Source organism: Mesoplodon densirostris, chromosome 2, assembly GCF_025265405.1.
Source record: "Mesoplodon densirostris isolate mMesDen1 chromosome 2, mMesDen1 primary haplotype, whole genome shotgun sequence".
In the NCBI taxonomy this organism is placed as follows: Eukaryota; Metazoa; Chordata; class Mammalia; order Artiodactyla; family Ziphiidae; genus Mesoplodon; species Mesoplodon densirostris.
The window spans coordinates 22,436,334-22,457,398 of record NC_082662.1 but is presented as its reverse complement, the minus strand read 5'-3'; the positions used below and the strand labels follow the sequence as shown (position 1 = coordinate 22,457,398).

Genomic DNA, 21,065 nt, shown 5'->3' with positions numbered 1-21,065 from the left:
CTACCAGAGGAGAAAGAAAGAAATAATTCTTAAGGGGAGAATGGGGAGAGGATGAGAAGGGAACTCACGTTTGTTGATTGCCTACTTTAAGCTGGGTTTTAATAGGATCTTCACATAGATTATCTCGTTTAATCCTCTTAATAATCCTATGACGTTAGATGTTGGCATTGCCATTTTTCAGAGGAAGAAATGAAGGCTCGGAAAAGTAACATAACTTGCCTGCAGACACAGCAGTCAGAGGCAAAGTCAGACTTACTAAGAATTTCTCAGTTGTCTCCTGTCTCTCTGTCTCTACCAGCACTGCCCTGGTTTAGACCAACTTTAACTCTCACCTAAACTGTTGTCCTAGCCTCCCTCTGGCCTCCCTTTCTCTGATCAACCCCCTTAAATCTATAAACCTAAAAATTGTATAAAATCTTATAAATCTTAAACCTATACTCTTGCCAGAATGGTCTGCCCAAAACTAAAATCTTACTTTTTACTTTTATGATTCTGAATTGTTTGAATTTTTAAAAGTTAAGTCTGTGTTAACTTTTGCAGTTTAAAAAGTGTTTTTAACATAAGAGTATAAATGTTAGCTATGTATTTATCTCTGTTCTTCCTCACTATGGAATTATTTAAGTTCCTTGGCCTGGCATTCAAGACTTTAAGACCTGCCTTTCTTTTCAACCTCATTTTCTGTAATCTGTCTTCTCCCATTTTACAGTCTTTTTAAAGGATTCTTTTAAAATTAAAAAGGGAAAAAAAGAAGGAAGAAAAACTGAATTACCAGCTACTTGTAGCTTCTGAGACAGACCATATTCTCTCGTACTTCGACGTGGTGGCTTTGTTGTTCCCACTGCCATCCTTGTAGCTGATCTTCAGGGCCCACCCAGCTCAGGGATCTCCTCCTCCAGGTTGGACTGAGTACCCCTCTGAGATCCTATTACATGCCTGTATTATTACCTGCCACATTATATTGAAATTATCTCCTATATTAAATTGAAAGTTCTTTGGAGGCAGAAATCATGTGTTGTTTGTCTTTGAACCCCAGTGTCTATCCTGTATAGTACCTGGCACCCAGTAGGAGCTCAGTAAATACTTGTTGAATGATTCATGCATGTACTCTTTCCATGCTTCTATGCTGTTGGTGCACAGAGAATACAGGGAAGGAAGGAATATTTCCTATGGGGAATGGGAACATAGCAGGAATAGGGAGAGTCAAGGAAAGCTTCACAGAAGAGATTACATTTGAATTGAGCCTTGAAAGATGACTAGGATTTCATCTAGCAGAGAGGGGTGCAGGAATGGACTCATATGTGCTTCAGGCTCATGACCTTGACCTCATGTATTATATTCTAGCCGGAAGTGCTTGGTCTAGTAGAGAAAGTCTGATTATGGAATGAATAAAGCACAAAACTAAGATTTCACAGCCGTGAATTGCTCCCTGATAGCATATCCAGGATTCTCATTTTCCCTCAGTGCAGTGAGATTGGCATTTCACATATTAGGTTGCCGTATCTTAGGAAATGTGGGCACAGCCAGCCAGGCAGCACTTCTGAATCAGTATCCTGACCACCTAGGAAAAGGGAACCCCCTCTTGGGTCATTAAGATTTGTTATGGGACTTCCCTGGTGGTCCAGTGGCTAAGACTCCACACTCCCAGGGCAGGGGGCCCAGGTTCTATCCCTGGTCAGGGAACTAGATCCCACATGTTGCAACTAAAGATTCCACATGCCACAACTAAAAAAAGATCCCGCATGCCACAACAAGACCCAGCGCAGCCAAATAAAATAAATAAATAAAATTTTAAAAAGATATGTTATGATATTGGGTTTTCTGAGTACAGTGGGTCCATGCCACTGGGGGGCTCCAAGACTCCCACTCAAATTCAAACAAGAGCAGCTTCATATTTTTAAAAATCAGTTTTACTTGTTCCATTTCCACGTAAGATTTCATTTGAAAAACTGTACTGCTAAGAGAAAAAAAAAGTTGAAGACTGCTTCTGGAATCTTTTGCAAAATGGGGTAGATGTCTGTTATGAATGTCCTGATGTGATAGTGGATCTATCTTGGTAATCCGAATAAGTGAAATTGTTAATTTTTAATTAATTAATTAATAAGTGAAATTATCACCTGCCAATGCAGGGAATGTGGGTTCGATCCCTGGCCTAGGAAGATCCCACATGCCACGGAGCAACTGAGCCTGTGCGCCACAACTACTGAGCCTGCACTCTAGAGCCTGTGAGCCACAACTACTGAGCACGCGTGCCACAGTTCCTGAAGCCCGCATGCCTAGAGCCTGTGCTCCGCAACAAGAGAAGCCACCGCAATGAGAAGCCCATGCACCGCAACGAAGAGTAGCCCGCCCGCTCACTGCAACTAGAGAAAGCCCGCGTGCAGCAAATGAAGACCCAACGCAGCTAAAAAAAAAAAAAGTCATCTGATATGGTTGAGCAATATAAGGAGGAGTCTCATTATAACAATTTACAGGGACTTCCCTGGTGGCGCAGTGGTTAAGAATCCGCCTGCCAATGCAGGGGACACTGGTTCGAGCCCCGGTCCGGGAAGATCCCACGTGCCACAGAGCAGCTAAGCCTGTACAGCACAACTACTGAGCCTGCACTATAGAACCCACGAGCCACAACTACTGAAGCCTGTGTGCCTGGAGCCTGTGCTCTGCAACAAGAGAAGCCACCGCAATGAGAGGCCCGTGCACTGCACCGCAACAAAGAATAGCCCCCACTTGCCGCAACTAGAGAAAACCTGCATGCAGCAACGAAGACCCAACATAGCCAAAAATAGATTAATTAATTAATTTTGAAAAAGAGTTTACATTTTTGGCTTGTTTAATCCTGTGACAACTTGGTGAGATAGATATAGTTGTCCCCATTTTGCAGATGAGGAAACTGAGGCTGGGAGAATTTGACTTGCTGAAAAGTACACAGGTGTAGGTAGAAAGAACTGAGACTTAAATTCAGACTTTCTGGTTTGAAGTCTACTGCTTCTTCCATGTACCATCTTGCAGTTCTAAGTATACTTAGGGCCTGACGTGACGTAACGTGACAGTGGGGAAGCCTTCACTCCACCTCACTCCCCCTTCAAATAGCATTCTCAATGTTACCATTTTTATATGGTGGGGTTCTTTGTATGATTTCATCTTAAACCATTGTGTCACTCCCACTATCCCACTATCCCTCCTGCTCCCTTCACTGAGGAGCAGGAAATCCTGTGTACTCTCGCGGTGACCTAAGGGTAAATTGATTTGGGGTTTTCTTTTCCTCCAGAACAGCTGGATGGTTAACAGATATTTTTGAGCCTGGTTTATTTTCCACGCTTAATGTGTGTTTCTCTGTTATATAGTCTTCCGATCACAGTTATTCGTTACCTAGGCAAGCATAATACAGTATGGTTTTAGGTTTTTGGGGTTTTTTTTTTGAGATATGGTTGATTTACAATATTATATAAGTGTCAGGTGTACAACAGTGGTTCAAAATTTTTAAAGGTTATACTCCATTTATAGTTATTATAAAATATTGGCTCTATGTGCTGTACAATATATCCTTGTAGCCTGTTTTTTTTGTTGGTTTTTTTTTTTTTTTTTTTTTTTTTTGCGGTACGCGGGCCTCTCACTGTTGTGGCCTCTCCCATTGCGGAGCACAGGTTCCGGACGCGCAGGCTCAGCGGCCATGGCTCATGGGCCCAGCCGCTCTGGGGAACGAACCCGTGTCCCCTGCATCGGCAGGCGGACTCTCAACCACTGTGCCACCAGGGAAACCCGTAGCCTGTTTATTTTATACACAGTAGTTTGTACCTCTTAATCCCCTACCCTGTCTTGCCCCCCTCCCCCCTTCCCTCTCCCCACTGGTAACCCCTAGTTTGTTCTCTATATCTGTGACTCAGTACAGTATGGTTCTTATAGGACTTAGCCATATTATCAGGGATCAGATTGGATTCTCAACCTGCCCAGTAGAAGTGCAGCTTGTTAGCCAATTTCAGTCCTTTGAGCTCAGGAGCGTCCCATGGTTGTTTAGATCACAAAACCATTCAGTATGCAAAGACTTGCTTCTTCCTTGATTAGAAACTCTATTGACTAAATTTACCAGCAATTCAAAATATGCTGTTGATTGGTCTTATCCTTTCCTTCCAGGTTACATTGAGTGAGCTGCATTTCACCCTGAAGGTGCAGTTTTGGCCTTTTGATCTAATTTTTTCCCCTCAAGTATGGACTAAGAATAAATGTAGTTTAGAAACTAAAGTAAGAGCCTACTTTAAGTAGTTCTCAAAGAAATGATCTTTTGGTTGGGCACAGTAACTTATGCCTGCCTTCACCTTGCAAGTAACAAACTCAGATGGTGTGTTTATTCGTATGCACCACTTTTCATTCTAGCAAGAATGTGCTTTGTGGCTTGGAATGACAATATGGAGGTAGTGTCAGATTGCTTTTATGTTTCTTTGGCTGCAAATTCTCCTTGCATTCCAGGGTTGAAAGTACGGAACTCTTTTCTTTTTCTAAAAAACAAGACATTGTGGAATGAGACCACTGGTATGTTGTTTTTCAGGGAGAGCTTGAATGTTTCAGCTTTCCACTTGTTCCCTGAGATGTAGATTTGAAGGATTATAACCTAAAGCAAAGACTTTCAAAGTTGTAGGTCATAAAATGTAAAATAACCTTTTCACCTCTTAGAAGAAGTTATGTCTCTATTATGAGTTGTTAGTAAGTTCAGGGCCCCTCAGAGATACCACATCTCGTCATGGTTGTTCAGCGTACTTTTGGGGCTCCACTGAGGATGTAATATCTTATTTTTCATGTTAATTGTAAACACATAGAAGGTCCTTCTAACTCCCAATCTGTTTTCCAGAAGCACTTTTACAAGGTGCTTTTACAGAGCAGCAAAGGGCTAAGGGCTATAGGCAAATGTATAGACATACTCTCCACTCTTTTAGGATTAGTTTTTTTTGTATCACACCTTTTGATTTTATTCATCCTGTTTTGAGTTTCATGTCAGTTCATTTTGCCAAGAAGACTCTATTAGTTATAGAGCACATGCAGGCTGCCCAGGCTCTGGAGGGTATGTCTCTGTCTCCAGGAGGAAGCTCTGCATGTAGCCTGAACCATCTTAGAGGGGTGGGTGGGTGTGTTTGGGAGGTGGGAAATACAGTCTTTAGTAGCCAGTTTTTCTGACCATGTATGTCACTTTTAGGCACTAGTGACTTGGTTTCTTTGCTCTTTCAGGTAAATATGCCGAGGACATTTTTGGAGAGCTCTTCACTCAGGCAAATACTTTTGCCTCTCGAGTAAGCTCCCTTGCTGAGAGGGTCGACCGCCTACAAGTTAAAGTCACTCAGCTGGATCCCAAGGAAGAAGAAGGTAAGGAAGCTGAGCTCAGCATTTGTAGGCTCTGCTGAGCAGTTGCTTAGGATTTTTTTTTTCCTGATTTATAAAAAAGTGAGGGGAGAAATCACAGAGACCTATGGAGTTCTGCTTTGAAACGACACAAGCCTGGGTGATGTAAAGAAACCTTTTAATCTCTACCACACCTCCACACACTCCCTTTCTCCCATTCCCCCAATCCCTTCTTTCTCAAATTCCCCTTCCCCCGAATCGTATTTTGCTACCATAAAAGTACTTGGAAGATTCATTCCTCCTAAGGAGGGGCCTGCTAGATCTGGCCACATAGTAAACCTTTGTGTTGCCTCATTTTGTTCAGTCATGAAATGGCTGGGCTGCTGACAGCCTTGTGGGGCTTCCCCAGAGGGGGAGGAAAAAAAAAAAACCTGGCTGCAGACAGCCGCAGCCAAGAAATGCAGCAGCTGAGGCCTCTCCGACTGGTGTGACTCAGTGTTTGCTCAAATAGCCTGTCATCCATTTTCTAATGCCTTCCATCTTCTTTCAGTGTCACTACAAGGAATCAACACCCGAAAGGCCTTCAGAAGCTCTACTGTTCAAGACCAGAAGCTTTTTGACAGAAACTCTCTCCCCATACCTGTCTTGGAAACATACAACACCTGTGATACTCCTCCACCTCTCAACAATCTGACCCCTTACAGGTAACCTGGCTAGCTTCTACCTTTTTCAGCCTGTGGTTAACAACACTAGATTGTCTTTTTGTTTAAAGATGTTGTTTACATCAGAGGATTGTATCAAAAAGCATACTATGTACCCCAGAGTTGCTTGTGGCAGCAGAAGCTAACGTTTACCATATAAACAGTTGCCACTTATTATTGTTTGGTTTCTTAAACTCATAGTGAATATAATATATATTGAAAGTTTGCTATAGCATTGCATGCTGCAGAGTTTACTTTGGTACAAGCCAGGTCCATCTTGGATTCCATCCAAGGAATTTAGTTATTATAGAACCAAAAGGACTTTGTTACAAGGCAGTCCTATAGCATGCATCCCAGGGGCAACATTCTAGCAGGGCTCCCACTTACTCTGAAACCACTAGATTACCAGATGTTTGGGCGTGTTAGTGGGGCCAGCCTTGTGGACTGGCTGCTCTGGGCCCTGAGGGTCCTTCCAGAGCTTAAGGAGTAATTGGCATTCTTCCAAATGAGTGTCGTTCGCTTCGTTTTGAACATCCTTTCATCATTCCCCTCTGAAAGGACCTACAGTGCTGTGACTGGACTTGAAAAAGATAGTCTTATAGACAACTTAAAGCCCCTCCCCGCTAGTGGTCTCTAGTGTTATCGTGCAAAAAATTTCCAAGCAGGGGCAGAAAACGAATATTTATCTTGCTCGCATCCATAAATATCTTTGGAACAGGTAAAAGTAATTACAGATAGCTGGAGGCAGATGTTTTCTTTGAGACATGGGTGTACTGCAAAGTAGAATATGTGTGTGAAATTCAAGGACGCCCACCTGATCCACAGAGCCAGAATAGGAGCATGGTCGCTTCTCACACAGATGCAGAGGAAGTACATGGCATCTATCCTATTATTATTACTGTGTGAAATTGTGTTTGCCCCTTTGCTCTCAAAGGGGCCAGCTAACATAGCAGGGCGTAAATTTGACTCTCTAGCCTGCATCATTTAGCCTAGTTGGATCTGGGCAGAGGGGTTGTAGGGCAGGAAAAGAATACACACCTGATAATATTGAAGGGACTATGGTAAGACAAGTTTATTTTTCAGTTAATGTAGGGTATTTTCCTTTTTAACATTCTCCTCTCAGTTTTCTGGATTTAGCCTAACAGAAAAGAGTGGTGGTGTGGCTAACTCAGAACAAGATTTAATATAAAGATCATTAGTGCATGATTAGGAAATGGTTTCTGTGTGTTGTGATAGGATTGGAGGTTAGGAAAGAATTACCTTTCCAATTCTTTTTAGTTCAGAGTAGTGTTAAAATAAATATCCACCCCTAAGTGCATGCTTTCTGGAGAGTGGGAGCGACTTAGCCACGCCAAAGTGCAGGATTCCAACCAGGGTCATTGAGTCTGGTAGATGACTCTTACATTGACACTCAGCTCACTTTGTACCTCTTTCACAGCCACTAAGAGATGGTAATGAAATCTTGTGGTCATAAAACAGCTGGCCCTCTTTTCTCAGTGGGGCCCCCTTGTGGCTGGGGGGTGGGGGTGGATGCTGAGCTATTCCGGAAGGGAGCAAGTAGGTGGAGCGCTGTGGTTGTCTGTATTTACAGAAGAATAACAACTGCACACATACACACATTCATGTGTGTATATGCATACATATGTACACATGTGAACCTGCACATGTGTGCACAGGTTTTGGGTGGGTAGAAAGCCACTAATGCTTCCTAGAGAGTCCTGGGCAATTGATGGTGGTAGGGGAACCAGTGACAGAAATCCCATCTGATGTGCCAAGATATCAGAATGTCCTCAGGGAGATGTCTGCGGCCATGGAGATCATTAGCCATAATCAGGATCCCTGCTGCTATAGCCCATTCTTGCCCTGACCATGCAAATTCCTCTACCAGGAATTGAAAGTAAGGCTAAGGTTCTTAAAAAGCCAGATAAGTAAAGAGGTGCCGTGCCATTCAGGGGCTTTGGAACGCTGGTATGGGAGAGGAAATATGCAGTCGATTTGAATGACTTCTTGATTCCTCAGTGTAAAAACTGCTAACTGGTAGGTGTTTGGAATATTGGATTTGGTTGGGAGCTCATCTGTCTACTGACAGCTACTTGTCTTCATTTCTGTCCAAGGGACGATGGGAAAGAGGCACTCAAATTCTACACAGACCCTTCGTACTTCTTTGATCTTTGGAAGGAGAAGATGCTGCAGGACACCAAGGATATCATGAAAGAGAAGAGAAAGCATAGGGTGAGGGGAAAGGGGCCTCTGTTCTACACATCAGTAGGCACGACTGTGGAGGGGGGATAAAAAGGAAGCCAGTCTTATGTTAAGTAATCATTCTGAGTGGCTGCTTGCGTGGATGCCAGGTGAGACTCTTAAAAAAAAAATGTGTCCACTCCAAGCACAACCAAGATGAAAGTATAAATCACACCAAAAATGTGTTTGTTCCTCCCGGTGCTATTAACAATTGAGTATATTCAGCCTGAGTTTTAGAAATTGACTTTTCTATTCACCATTTATTTCTCTTGCAATTTGCACCTGACTCTGCTGGACACTCAAGCTAGGCTAGTTCCCTTCCCTGCCAGTTTTGCAGCTCATTTCTCAGAGATCAGCACATGGCTCTGTAGAGTTTGATTTGCAACAGGAGCGGTTTAACACCTTGACTACTGGTTGGGTGAGGCAGTGGTGGGGACATAGGCCTAGTTTTGGTAGATGCTCCCCTCCCCTTAGGCTGCCAGTGATGTGTGTAAGCATATGACCTACCAGTTGCAACCTCACAATCCCATTAGCATGGCTGCCGGGAGGCCCAAGAGAGCGCCAGGGGCTAGTGCAACTGCACAGGCTGAAGAATTCTTCATTGGTTGTTTTGGTTTGTTTTTTAACTATTTCCTTATATCTGTCCCAGATATCTACAGCTATCATTATTTCTCTTCTCTCTTGACTGACCTTTGCAGCATAAGAAATAATTAATAGCTATTTACTAACTTCCTAACAATTAGAGCTGCTCAAAAACATGAATGAATTACTCAAAGAGGTAGTGGGTAGAGGTGTTTGGGTATGGGATTGAGGAAATGTGTTTGAGCCCAGGAGGTGGTTTGGATTAGATGACCTCTAGGTCACTCTAAACCCAGCAATTCTGTAAATTCTATAGTTACTGTATGTTGTCTAGGCAGATCTTCTCTTGGGTATATATCCATGAAGCTGGGTGGAATTTTAATGAAGAACTTTGGGAAATGTTTATTAAAGCCTTTCTGTTTCTTTTCATTGTAGAAAGAGAAGAAAGATAATCCAAATCGAGGAAATGTAAACCCACGTAAAATCAAGACACGTAAGGAAGAGTGGGAGAAAATGAAGATGGGTCAAGAATTTGTAGAATCCAAAGAAAAGCTGGGGCCTTCTGGGTAGGTGATGCTTCTTTCCTCTTGGTAGCATTCTTTGAAGAGGCTGGGCACCTGGGGGCAACAGTCTGACAGCTCTGGTGTGACACCTTTCATACCCCCTGAAGTCTTGCTGTGTGGCTTAAATCAATACCACTGTTAATCAGCTACTTTAAAGTGCCTCCATCTGGTGATTAAAATTTGCTAAAAAAATCAAGAGACTTGGCAGTTTAAATGAGGTGACGAGAGTGGTCTGGAAAATAAAGCCCATGGCTTCTAGTGCCCTTGCTCTGCCAGACACTGGTATGTCTGAGGGACTCAAAGCAAAGACTAGAAAGGGAAGAAAAGTGGCTTTGGGAGGCCTTTGCCTCCAGAGCATTGATTTGAAGGTTGTGGCTAAAGAGCTGGGCATTTCATGGGAGTGGGGAGGGCCAGGCAGAGAATTTGTGCACATCACCAAAGCAACTTTTCAGTCAGCCTTTGTCAGTCTTGGGAGAGAGGCTGGCCAAGGGACTGAAAGCAGACCTCAGAGACAGTGTGGGAAAGGTCGCGCGGCCAGTATTGAGGCTATATATTTCCGTGAAGAAATGGTAGATGTCAGTCTGACCCCATTTCCCAATACCAAATCACACTAGAGGTTTAAAAGGAAAAAAATGGTTTTAAAGCTTGGTTTGATGCTTATCCTGGTGTCCAACCTGTGTGACATTCAAAGCCAAGTCACCACGATTGCTTGGCATAAATGTCGCCCTGGTTTTTCCCCTAAATACCTTGCATCCTGGCTGTCAGAGAACCATGCCAGCCCATGCCGGGTGTCTAGGAATGATAAAAGGAAGGAGTTGAGTTGTTCTTGCTCTTAGGAATAATTCTACCATGAAAATCTTGACTTCTAGAAATCTTGACACTTCTGACACTTGTTCTTCCTAGATTAGGAGATTTGTTTTAAAGAGCGATGAGGATGGTGAGAGGGAAAATGAGCCTTTCTTTCTACAGGGGAATCAGCCCTGAGGGTACCTCCATTATCTTCACCTCCCAATAAAAAGGGGCCATTTTGTTCCCTGGTCCCTCCTGTTCAGACAGGCCCTTGTTGTATGAAGGTTCAGTGACTCTGAGGGCAGAAGCATGTTCAGGATGCCGACCAACTGCTTGTGTGTGTGTGTGTGTGTGTGTGTGTATTGAGGTGGTGAAAATAAGGACTTTGCCTCCCATTTTCCTGTTGTTCAAGAGGTTTGGGATCAGGCTGCATGGCTGCTCTACCTGGACATGCTTGTTGGTGAGCCTATAAAGAGATATGCCAGGTCTGTAGGGCTTCAGGCCTTGGGGATTTTCCACATCAGAGCATCATTTGATTCAGTTAGTTCCCTCCAACTCTGTTCTCCCTGGGGTCTGCTTTAGATGAGTTCCTTATAACCCAACAGTGGTGGAAAGAAGCGGGAGGTGGTGCAGAACAGGTCACATTTTGTTAGCTGCTGCTTGGTATGTTTGTGCTTGTTTAGAAGTTTGTTGCTGTTCACCCAGAGCAAATTCACCCAAGGCCCAGTGCTATAAGGGACAGGTTTTCATGAGGCAAGCCCTAGCACCCCACTTTAATCAGCAGCTCGTTTTGTTAGATAAGAGACCACGTCTAACTACCACACAGCAACTTGCATTTGTCCTCAGCTTGGTTTTGCAATCAGATGCCTCCTTGGCCTTTGAGCACTCCAGAGGCTTGCCGACCTCAAAACCAGGCTGTGTGCCAGTCACGTGCTTGCAGCTCACTAGCCTTGGGGCTTGGCTTTGCCCTTTGCTGCGAGACAGACCTTGGGATTTGGGTCTGGGCTGCTCATAACATTTGGGAGAGAATTTCAAAGAACTGCTGGGTTTGACAAGGCCAACATTGGGAAGGGAGCAGCATGGTTTTGATAACCTGGGTTCAGTCCCATTTCTACAGACAATCCAACAGAAATATCTGGGAGAGGGGAGGGATAAATTGGGAGATTGGGATGGACATATACACACTACTATGTTATAACTAATAAGGACCTACTGTATAGCACAGGGAACTCTACTCACTACTCTGTAATGACCTATATGGGAAAAGAATCTAAAAAAGAGTGGATATATGTATATGTATAGCTGATTCACTTTGCTGTATATCTGAAATTAACACAACATTGAAATCAACTATACTCCAGTAAAAAAATTTATTTAAATAAAACAATTACAACTACAGCAAGTGGGGGAAAAAAACAAAAGAAATATCTGGGAGGGTTTTCTTGTTTGTTTAAATTTATTTATTTATTTATTTTTGGCCACGTTGGGTCTCTGTTGCTACGCACGAGCTTTCTCTAGTTGGGGCGAGCGGGGGCTACTCTTTGTTGCAGTGTGCATGCTTCTCATTGTGGTGGCTTCTTTTGCTGCAGAGCACGGGCTCTAGACACACGGGCTTCAGTAGTTGTGGCACGCAGGCTCAGTAGTTGTGGCTCGCGGGCTTAGTTGCTCCATGGCATGTGGGATCTTCCCAGACCAGGGCTCGAACCCATGTCCGCTGCATTGGCAGGTGGATTCTTAACCCCTGCGCCACCAGGGAAGTCCTGGGAGATATTTAACAATAGAATATTTAGTCCTAAAATAAAACTTCAGTACAACAGAAACTATATGAGAAATATACTAATTTTATTTCTCCCTAATAGCTTTTGTATCAAATGCATTTTTATGGGGTCTTTTAAGAAAACAAGAGAGTACCACTCAGACTTTAAATGACAGTTTTGGCATTGGGTTCATTGTCAGGTATCCATCCGCCTTGGTGTACCAGAATGGCAGCGTTGGGTCTGTTGAAAACGTGGATGCAAGCAACTACCCACCACCACCACAGTCAGACTCCACTTCTCCGCCTTCTCCTTCCTTCTCTGAGGACAGCTTGCCTCCCCCACCAGCAGAATTCAGGTAAACGGTGATACCTCTTCCATTTACTCTGGGTGGTTAAATGCTCAAGAACAAAGTAAGAGTTCTAAATCCAGGCCAGGACCACTAAAGTGACTCCAGACAAGTATGTCTAGATAATAGAAATAATTAGTATTTATTAAGTGTTTGTAAAGTGCCAGGCATTATGCCAAACACTATATATGTTAACTTAATCCCCACAAGAGTCCTCTTGAGATAGGGACCCATTTTACAGATGAGTAAATAGTGAAGCACAGAGAGGTCAATGAACTTACCTAAGATCACACAGCCAGTAAGAGGCAGAGTCATGATTGGAAAGCAGGTCAGTCATGATTGGAAAGCAGGTCAGGCTTTCTTTCCAGAGCCTGTGTTCTTAAGTACTAGCTACACCTGAGCAGATAGAAGTCACCAACTTATCTCTTGTTTTTTTACTTGGCTCTGACTCAGCATGACATAAAGTGGTATAATTTCCTGCTGTACGTAAAATATTGAACAGCCTCCTTCCCCAGTTATCTAGAAACCTAGAAGATAGTCACCCTTTTCTCCTGTCGCCTCTGGTCCATTTCACCATGGATAAAATCTTCAGAGGGGCTTCCCTGGTGGCGCAGTGGTTGAGAGTCCGCCTGCCGATGCAGGGGACACGGGTTCGTGCCCCGGTCCGGGAAGATCCCGCATGCCGCGGAGCGGCTAGACCCGTGAGCCATGGCCGCTGAGCCTGCGCGTCTGGAGCCTGTGCTTCACAACGGGAGAGGCCACAACAGTGAGAGGCCCGCGTACCGCCAAAAAAAAAAAAAAATCTCCAGAAAGAAGGAAACAAAAGAAAAAGAGATGAAACTTAGAATCTGACCATTCTGGTATTTGTCAGTGTCCCTGGCAGAGGTCTATAGAGGAAGAGTTAGCAAGTAATGGCTGAAAGGGGAAGGGATCTGAGGAGTGTTAGATTTCAGTGTTTCCTCATAGTTACTTTTCTTTCTGATGCCTGACAAGTGAGAGCTTTGAAAAGTATGCTTGTCTCCTTGGACACTGTTTAATCAGAGGTTGGGTATGTTGAGGACCCTCAGATGGAGACCTAAAGCAGTGTTGTCACCCCCACCGCCTGCCCCATTCTTAGCGCTTGAAACCACTAATCCCAAGTCTCCTTCTGCCTCCCAAATCACTTCCTGCTGGTTGCTGTGTCGGATGCAGCTAAGGCTCGAAGGTCTGTGGAAAATTCCAAGATGGATGCTTTTCTAAGGAGTAAGCTATTAGTGTAGGGCAGATAAAAGGTGGAAAAAGAATCCCTTCAGTCTCACACATGGCCTGAGACCTTGCAGCCTCAGTCAAGTATGCCTGACCCAGGAGAGGTGCACCTTAATTCTCTCTCAACCCGGGTCAAGTCTGGCAGCACATTCATTTCCCGTCTCTGCTGATCCTCAGACCCTCGTTCTCTCTCAAGTTTTTCCACATGAGCACTGAAGGTACATTCACCTAAATCTGTACCCCGCTCAGGTTTGGTCAGCTTGGCTTGGCTTTCCTGCCCTCATAAGACCTGGTGAATGTTAATAGCCTGTGGAGCAGAGCCCGTGGGTAGTGGTGTTTGAATTTTTATTCCAGTTCTTTCTTGTGTGCCTTCTTAGTCCTGGCTCCAGGCTTGAACTGACCCTTCTTCTTAGAAGGGTGCCTTCCCTTGGAGAGCTGAAAAGTTTGAGGGGGACCTAAGAGATGATCTTGGCCAGCCCTTACCTGTTGCAGAAATCCTAAGTCCACTTTTTTCAGGTAGTTTTTCTCAGTTTCTGCTAATGGGATGCTCATTACCTTACAAGGGTGCCCATTCCATTGTTGGTCTGTTCTGACCATCCCCGGGTTCTTTCTATTTGAGGCAAAATGAAATGATACTGTCAACCAAAATGAACCTAGGCTTATAGATAAGCTTCACTAAAGGTGGAGGTTTGCATCCTAAGAGTGACGGTGGGTCTTTTTGCTTTGTCCTTTTAGCTACCCAGCAGACAGTAACCAAAGAGGGTCTGGCTTAGCTGGACCCAAAAGATCCAGTGTGGTCAGCCCAAGCCATCCACCACCAGCTCCTCCTCTGGGCTCTCCGCCAGGCCCCAAACCTGGGTTTGCTCCACCACCTGCCCCTCCGCCTCCACCTCCGATGATGAGCACTCCACCCCCACCACCACTTGGAGGATTTGGGTCTCCAGGGACGCCACCACCACCTTCACCCCCATCTTTCCCACCTCACCCCGATTTTGCTGCCCCTCCACCTCCTCCCCCACCGCCAGCAGCTGACTACTCACCTCTGCCACCACCTCCCTTGTCCCAGCCAGCAGGAGGAGCACCTCCGCCTCCCCCGCCTCCCCCTCCTCCGGGGCCCCCTCCTCCCCCTTACAGTGGTACAGATGGCCAGCCTGCTGCACCTTCACCACTTTCTGACACCACCAAGCCCAAGTCCTCCTTGCCTCCTGTGAGCGATGCCCGCAGCGACTTGCTTTCAGCCATCCGTCAAGGTAAAATCCCAGTGGTGGGTCCGGGATCATGAAGCCTTGTCTTTCTGCAGCTGGGAGACTGATTGGAGGGTGGACAAGGGGTTCTGTGGCCTTCCAAGGGAATAGCTTTCGTTGGGTGGGGAGAGATTAAGACCTCAGATCAGCGTGAAGAAAGGCTTCACTCTAAAAATAGAGGTTTATATTCTTTCCACCTTGGTTTAAAGTAAAGACTTCTTAACGTGGGATCTTTGAACTCCTTGGAAATTTATGCTTTGTGTATGTTTGCATCCATTTTGTGCCCCAGAGAAAAACAAGAATCACTGTCTTAGAAGGTACTTCCTCAGCTGGACTCAGACACTCCTTGTCCTTCACTTTTTTGCCTTTCATATCCTTCCTCCCTACTCCCCCGCTTCCCACCCCCTTCCTTCTCCCCTTTTTCTCCTATCCCCTTCCCTTCCTTTCACCCTACCTTCCTCCCCTCCCTCATCATCATCTCACTATCATGGGGCATTTATTCTCTTTCTGTCAGAGGCCGGTTCTGGTCCCAAGGGACTGGAGTGGTTTCTTCTGTCTGATCCTCGAGGAACTGAAGGGTTGTCTAGTGGAGACAACCTAAGGCAGCTGAGCTTCATGAAAATCAATGACTTGGGCAGACTGAGTGCCCACTAGGTGGGGATTGGCAGCCACTCCCAACTCGGTCTTGGGAGAAGTACCATCCTCACCAGCCTGAGAAACTGGGAAGCGTGGAAACTGGGAAGAATGGCAGGCTCCTTTCAGACACACCTATAGCACTGGGGCCACAATTTCATAAAACCTGTCTTTACTTCTTGTCCTGAGGATCTTGCTTTCCCAGAGGGTCCTTCTTTTTCACTGTCCTTTCCAATACCCACCACCAAGAGGGCCGCTCCCTCTTCCACAGTCCTGGATGGATTCGGAGACTGATGCACCACTTAACCCTTCTCTCTCTCTCCCACCAGGCTTTCAGCTGCGCAGGGTTGAGGAGCAGCGGGAACAAGAGAAGCGGGATGTTGTGGGCAATGACGTGGCCACCATCTTGTCACGTCGCATTGCTGTGGAGTACAGCGACTCAGAAGATGACTCCTCTGAGTTTGATGAGGACGAGTGGTCGGATTAACTCTTCTGCCTGTTGCCCACTTCCTTTTTCTTTCCTTCCTACGTGCCTCCTTTGATGCCTACCCCGACAGTCCCAAGGGGAAAAAAGGGAGGAAAAAAAGAATCTCAAGGGGCCAGAGCCTTCCCTGAAACAACCAAAGATATATCCATGTGCTTCCTCCAAATCAACATGTATTTCCCATCTCCCCGAGGTCAGGCCCATGGGGCTCCTGAGGTTCAGTAGCTGAGATGTTCCCTCTTCCCTTTAAGTGACTGTTGCATATTGAAGAGAAGGGAAAACCCCAAAGCAGATCCCTTTGATTGGGTTTAAATTGGAGTTGGTGCCTTCCCCTAGGAGCCATTTTCTGTGGTCTTCTTCTAGAATCCTTGCCCTCAGCTACTTTGGATAATGCCAGCCATCTTCTGGTCCTAAAGCCTGCCTGGCACAGCTGGCCCCTTTCCCATGCACTGAGAGGGCAGAGCAGCCGCATGCCCAGTGCCTCCCCCTTCTGCCCTCATCAGCAGGGTGAGGCTGCCTTTTGCTAAGCCATCTCTATGTCTGGATGCCCTTTATTCCAGGAGCCATCAAGCCCACCAAGAAATGTCTTACCCCTCTGCTCAGAGCAGTGCCTTCCTGGAGGCAGCGGTGGTTCCCTCCCTCCCAGGGTCCCTCCCCTGAATGTGGTGTTCCACGTTCCTTAAATGCCCCTCCCTCACCACCAGGTGCCTCCAAGCACCACAGCCCGGTTCTAACCTCTAATACTCATGACCAAACTAGCCCTGACACACAGGGATCTGGGCCTCTTCCGGCTCTCGGGAGCCAAGCTTAGAGACTTGTAACTGCAGGACTGGAAAAAGTTGGAACTGGGTTGAATGATGCTGAAGCCTAGAGATGGGAAGTGACTTGCTCAAGGTCACACAGTTGGATGATGACAGAGCTAGACCCCAGAGTTCCTGATTCCAAGTCACCTGTGCTTTCTGGGACCAAATGGTGGGCACCTGCTGGAGCCCGGGCAGAGCAGTTCTTGGCTCTGTACTACTACAGACCTCACCACAGGTGGGGTTCCCAGTAGAAGGGCTCAGGGCCTGTGCCAGGCCTATCAGTGCTGCTCAGACCCTCATGGCCTCTCTTGTAATTGTTTGCTCCCCCTTTCCTATCACCAGCCAAGCATCTGGCCTTGAGAGCTGCCCTTTTGGGGGACCAGAGGTAGTGAGAGAAGGAAGCGGGTAGGCAGCGTGACAGGTGCTGCTTTCAATTCCTCTGCAACTCCTCCCCCTTTTATTTCCCCAGTTTAAGCATAGGTCCTTCCAACTGTAGAAACTTCAGTCCTTCAGGCTGGCAGCTGCTGCAGGTAGCTGCCCTGGGGTGGGGGGCCATGAGGAGGATCGAAAGGCAGAAGGACTCTGGGTCTTGTTTCCAGCTCCCCTCCTCACTGCAGAATGACGTTCCCTCCCTCACTCCCCCTTATTCCCAGAGCTAATACACAGGTGCTATTATTCAGAAAAAACTGGTCAACTTTGGCCAACAGTGAGGTTTCTTCTCTTCTGCCCTAACTATTGTGTAGCCTCTTGTGCTGAAACTGGCTTCTGGCTTCTCCGGCTTTTCGAGCCCTGAAACAAAGAGAAACAGGATCTGTCTCTACCCAGCACAGCAAATGGTTATAGTAATTGCCAAAGCCCTCATCAACCCCTCCAGCTTGAGGAGAGGGTGTAATCGTGGGTACTGCCACTGTGCCCTGGCTGAATGCTCCCCGTCAGCCTTCTTTCTGTGGACTTGGGGTGTGGGGACCGAGTCTTCAGAGGCCAGCGTGCCCTCCTGCAGGGGCTGCTCCAGAGTGTGCCCTCCTTCCTCTCCCAGATCACGCATCTCTGGCACAGGGCTGGCGTCAGGCTCCAGTGCTGAGCGTACCAGACGGTGTGCACCCCCTCCTTGCCTCCCACTGTGCACTCTGGAAGCTGAAGGTGCTTTCTTCAGAACTCTAAAATGGCTGTCGAAGGTGCCCCCGGCTGCAACCCAGCAGTGACCAAAGTGGCAGGTGGAGGGCAGTGGTTCTCCCAAATAGGAGTCCTGGGGCCTGGCTAGGCCAGGGTTTGGGCCTAATGGCTTTGACTAAATTACCCCCATCCCCCTTCTTTCCGGAGAAGGGGGAGCCAGCACTGCTCACTATCACTCTTCTCTGACCTTGAGGGGGGCGGTGTTGGCCTAGCTTCTGGAATGGACGGAGTCTGCCTTGGAAAGGGCTGGGGGCAGGAGGAGGTGGGGAGGGCCACTGCCTGCAGAAGGTAGGATTAGATCATTAGCTCAGTGACCTCCTAGGGTTTCGATATGCTGTGTTCTCATCCTACAGCTGGTTTGGTAATGATCTGAAAGTCCCGGAGAGCAACAGCACAGCTCTGCCCGATGCTCTCATTAAAATCTATGCAGCCAAGCTCGGCGCTTTGTAGCAGCCGGCCTTGCGAAGCCTCCTCAGCTCGGGGGGCTGGGGACCCAGTCAGCCCAGAGGCCCTCTGGGCTCTCCTTATGCATATGTGCACCAAAAAAAAAAAAACAAAAAAAAAAAAACAAAACTTCTTTAAACCCAGAGCCCTTTAAGATGATAAAGGACCCTGTGCAGGTAATTGTGTTATCTTTGGAATCCTGTAATTGTAGAATGCAAAGTTTAGTGATTATTTAAACTGGGCTGAGGCTGGTAAGAGTATGGAGCAATGGCCCCTAAGGACTCTAAGGGCTGAAGCCAAGGAGCCGCCTCCCTCCCCTGTTCTGCCCAGCCCAGGGGACCTGCCCCCATTCCTGCGGCCCAGGGGCCCAGCTTCCACTCGGCAGTGTCAGAAGTGAGTTGTGACTCTGCCTTGGTTGTGAGATGAGTACATTCCAGAGGAGCAGCCACGGGGAGGGGGCAGGCTCAGCGATCCCTCTGAGGCTCAGAGCAGCTGGCCCAAGCTCCAGCTCGCCTCCAGCGGAAGCTCAAGCGCCCTCAGAAACGACCCTGGCCAGTGTCACCGCAGAGCTGAGGCGGTGTTGTCAGGGCTAATGTGAAATCTCTTCCCGTGGCGCCGATCCTCCGGCTCGGCAGCGCCAGCTCGGACAGATTGAGGTCTCTGTGGCTTTGGTGACCCTGCGTAAGCATTCCCACCGTGTCCCAGCTCTGCTGTCAGCCTGCCGCCTGCTGCAACCCCCCTCACCTGACCTCAGGGCCTGAGGAGGGGGGCAGTGACCCCAAGGCCAGGGGCTTCTGCTCAGGAGAGAGGCTTTGAGCTCTACCGGGGTTCAGCTGACCTGGGACCAGGTGTTACCCAGAGATGCGCCTCATCCTGTGCCTCGGGAAGGGCTAGGGAACAATTTTGTTATTGTATTAAGTTTAGTCACTTAACTCACTTGAGAAACTAACCAATTTTTACTTTCTGTCTAGAATGATGTATGTGTAGGAGAGTGAGCCGTCATGCTCCCGAAGTGCCTTGTTTTCTCTGATACAAACATATTTATGAGGACCTGGTCCAGTGGATTCTTGGGTGTGTTTGCCACATCAAGATTTTAGGGACTGGGCTTGTTACATAGTGGGGTTACAGTCTGAAAATGAGCCCCCTTCCCCTGAAGATGGGAAAGGAGCGTAAGATGGATCTCTGAGCTCTAACCTTCAGGGGTTAAGCCAGACCCCTGAAGTGACCCTTTCCTTGTCACCCTGTTCCTCTCAGGTCCTTAGAAGGAGGTCTAGTTTTTCAAAGCCCTGTGCCTCCAAGCCTGGTCCTACTTGAGTCCCTGCCAGGCTCATGTGTGTACCACATTAGCACCCCAGTGACCTGAAGATTCTGTGTAATTGTTTTACGTATACTTGCGAATGCATAAATGCCAACATCTTAAATAATTTGATAAAGTCTTTGTAACCACGCAGCCACCTCTGGGGTGTGTGTGTGTGCACGTATATGTGTGTAATGGGAGAAGCATTTATAAGGGGGCGACTGATAGCCACGGGTGGTGGCCAGAGCTCCAGAGGGAGGTCGGTGTGGGTGGGCTTGGAGGGCGGGAGGCCTCTGGGTCTGGATGGTGCACCCTGTGCAGGAGGTGGGGGGTGAAGGCTGGAAATCATTTTGGGTTCGGGTGAGACCCAACTGGGGGACCTAGAGGCCCTCAGCTGGCTGAGAGGGGTGTGCTGGGGCCAGGGAGACTCCTTGCATCAGGCAGGAGAGGAGCACAGGCTGGATGCTGATGCCGCCTCCCAGCATCTGGCCGGCATCTTGTCTGCCTCTCAGACCCAAGCAACTTACCTTAAATAGAATAATTCACAATGGAATCCGATAAAAGGTTTAGGGTGCTGCATGCCCCTTCTGCCTGGGAAGGTGAGGGAGCCGAGTTTATATTCTGACCCCCCAAAAATGACCTACCCAGGAAGCAACGGTTGTTCCGAACCCGGCTGCTGCGGGTGACTGTCCCTGGGGGTAATTTATGAGTAGACACCCAATTCTGGGCCCAGCAAACACAGTGGGGTGGCCCCGGGAGAGGGTTGGGAGCAGGGTTAGTGACTTGGCTGGTCACGCCTGCTGTTCAGAGAGAGTCACCCGCTGGCATCCCAGGAGAGGGGGCAGAAGTTTTGAATTGTCAGCAAGTGCTGCGCCAGCCACTCTGAGCTCATCGCTGGAGGTGGGGTGCAGGGGAGGGGGCGCGGGAGCCAGTTCGCCCCGGGCGGAGCCCCTCGCTCCACCCTCCTGCTCAGGCCTGTGTTTAGTCAGCACTTGGCTTCCCGAGGCCGGTGACTGACAGGCAGCCAGACGCCCGCCCTGGGAGAAGACAAAATGGTGGTGTCAGGAGCCGCCCTTGGTGGGGAATTGGAGGGAAGGAATGTGGTTCTGGGAAGAAGGAGGCCTGAGCTTGAATTCCGGCTCCTCCGCTTGGGAGCTTCAGCTCTTTGGGCTAATCCTGAGAAGAATGAGCATTTACTACTGCCCGCCCAAGACTGCATACACTTTATTTCAACCTCATGAGCCAAGGGTCTCCCATTTTACACATGAGGAAAGGATTCAGAGAGGTTGAGTTGCTTAAGATCACATAGCTGGCCAGGAGCAGAGCCATGGTTTGCACATGGGTCTCTTGTGCTCTGTCCACCATGGAACTTAAAGCGTTCTCAGAACCTCTCCATCTAGCATCGTGGTCTTTGGTGTGAGGGGGTGTGTTAAAGGTTTTC

General features: G+C 47.4%; 1 protein-coding gene across 1 annotated transcript in view; it reads left to right on the top strand.

Annotated features, from left to right (window-relative positions):
• Window positions 1–19,808, top strand: part of WASF2 (WASP family member 2) — a 72,621-nt gene extending 52,813 nt beyond the window's left edge. The window contains exons 3-9 of the mRNA XM_060089239.1: window positions 5,215–5,349; window positions 5,876–6,029; window positions 8,141–8,258; window positions 9,282–9,412; window positions 12,155–12,310; window positions 14,282–14,796; window positions 15,753–19,808. Of these exons, the coding sequence (XP_059945222.1) occupies window positions 5,215–5,349; window positions 5,876–6,029; window positions 8,141–8,258; window positions 9,282–9,412; window positions 12,155–12,310; window positions 14,282–14,796; window positions 15,753–15,910 (1,367 nt within the window). The 3' untranslated portion in view covers window positions 15,911–19,808. The remainder of the gene's footprint in view (window positions 1–5,214; window positions 5,350–5,875; window positions 6,030–8,140; window positions 8,259–9,281; window positions 9,413–12,154; window positions 12,311–14,281; window positions 14,797–15,752) is intronic.
• Window positions 19,809–21,065: the final 1,257 nt, after the last annotated feature.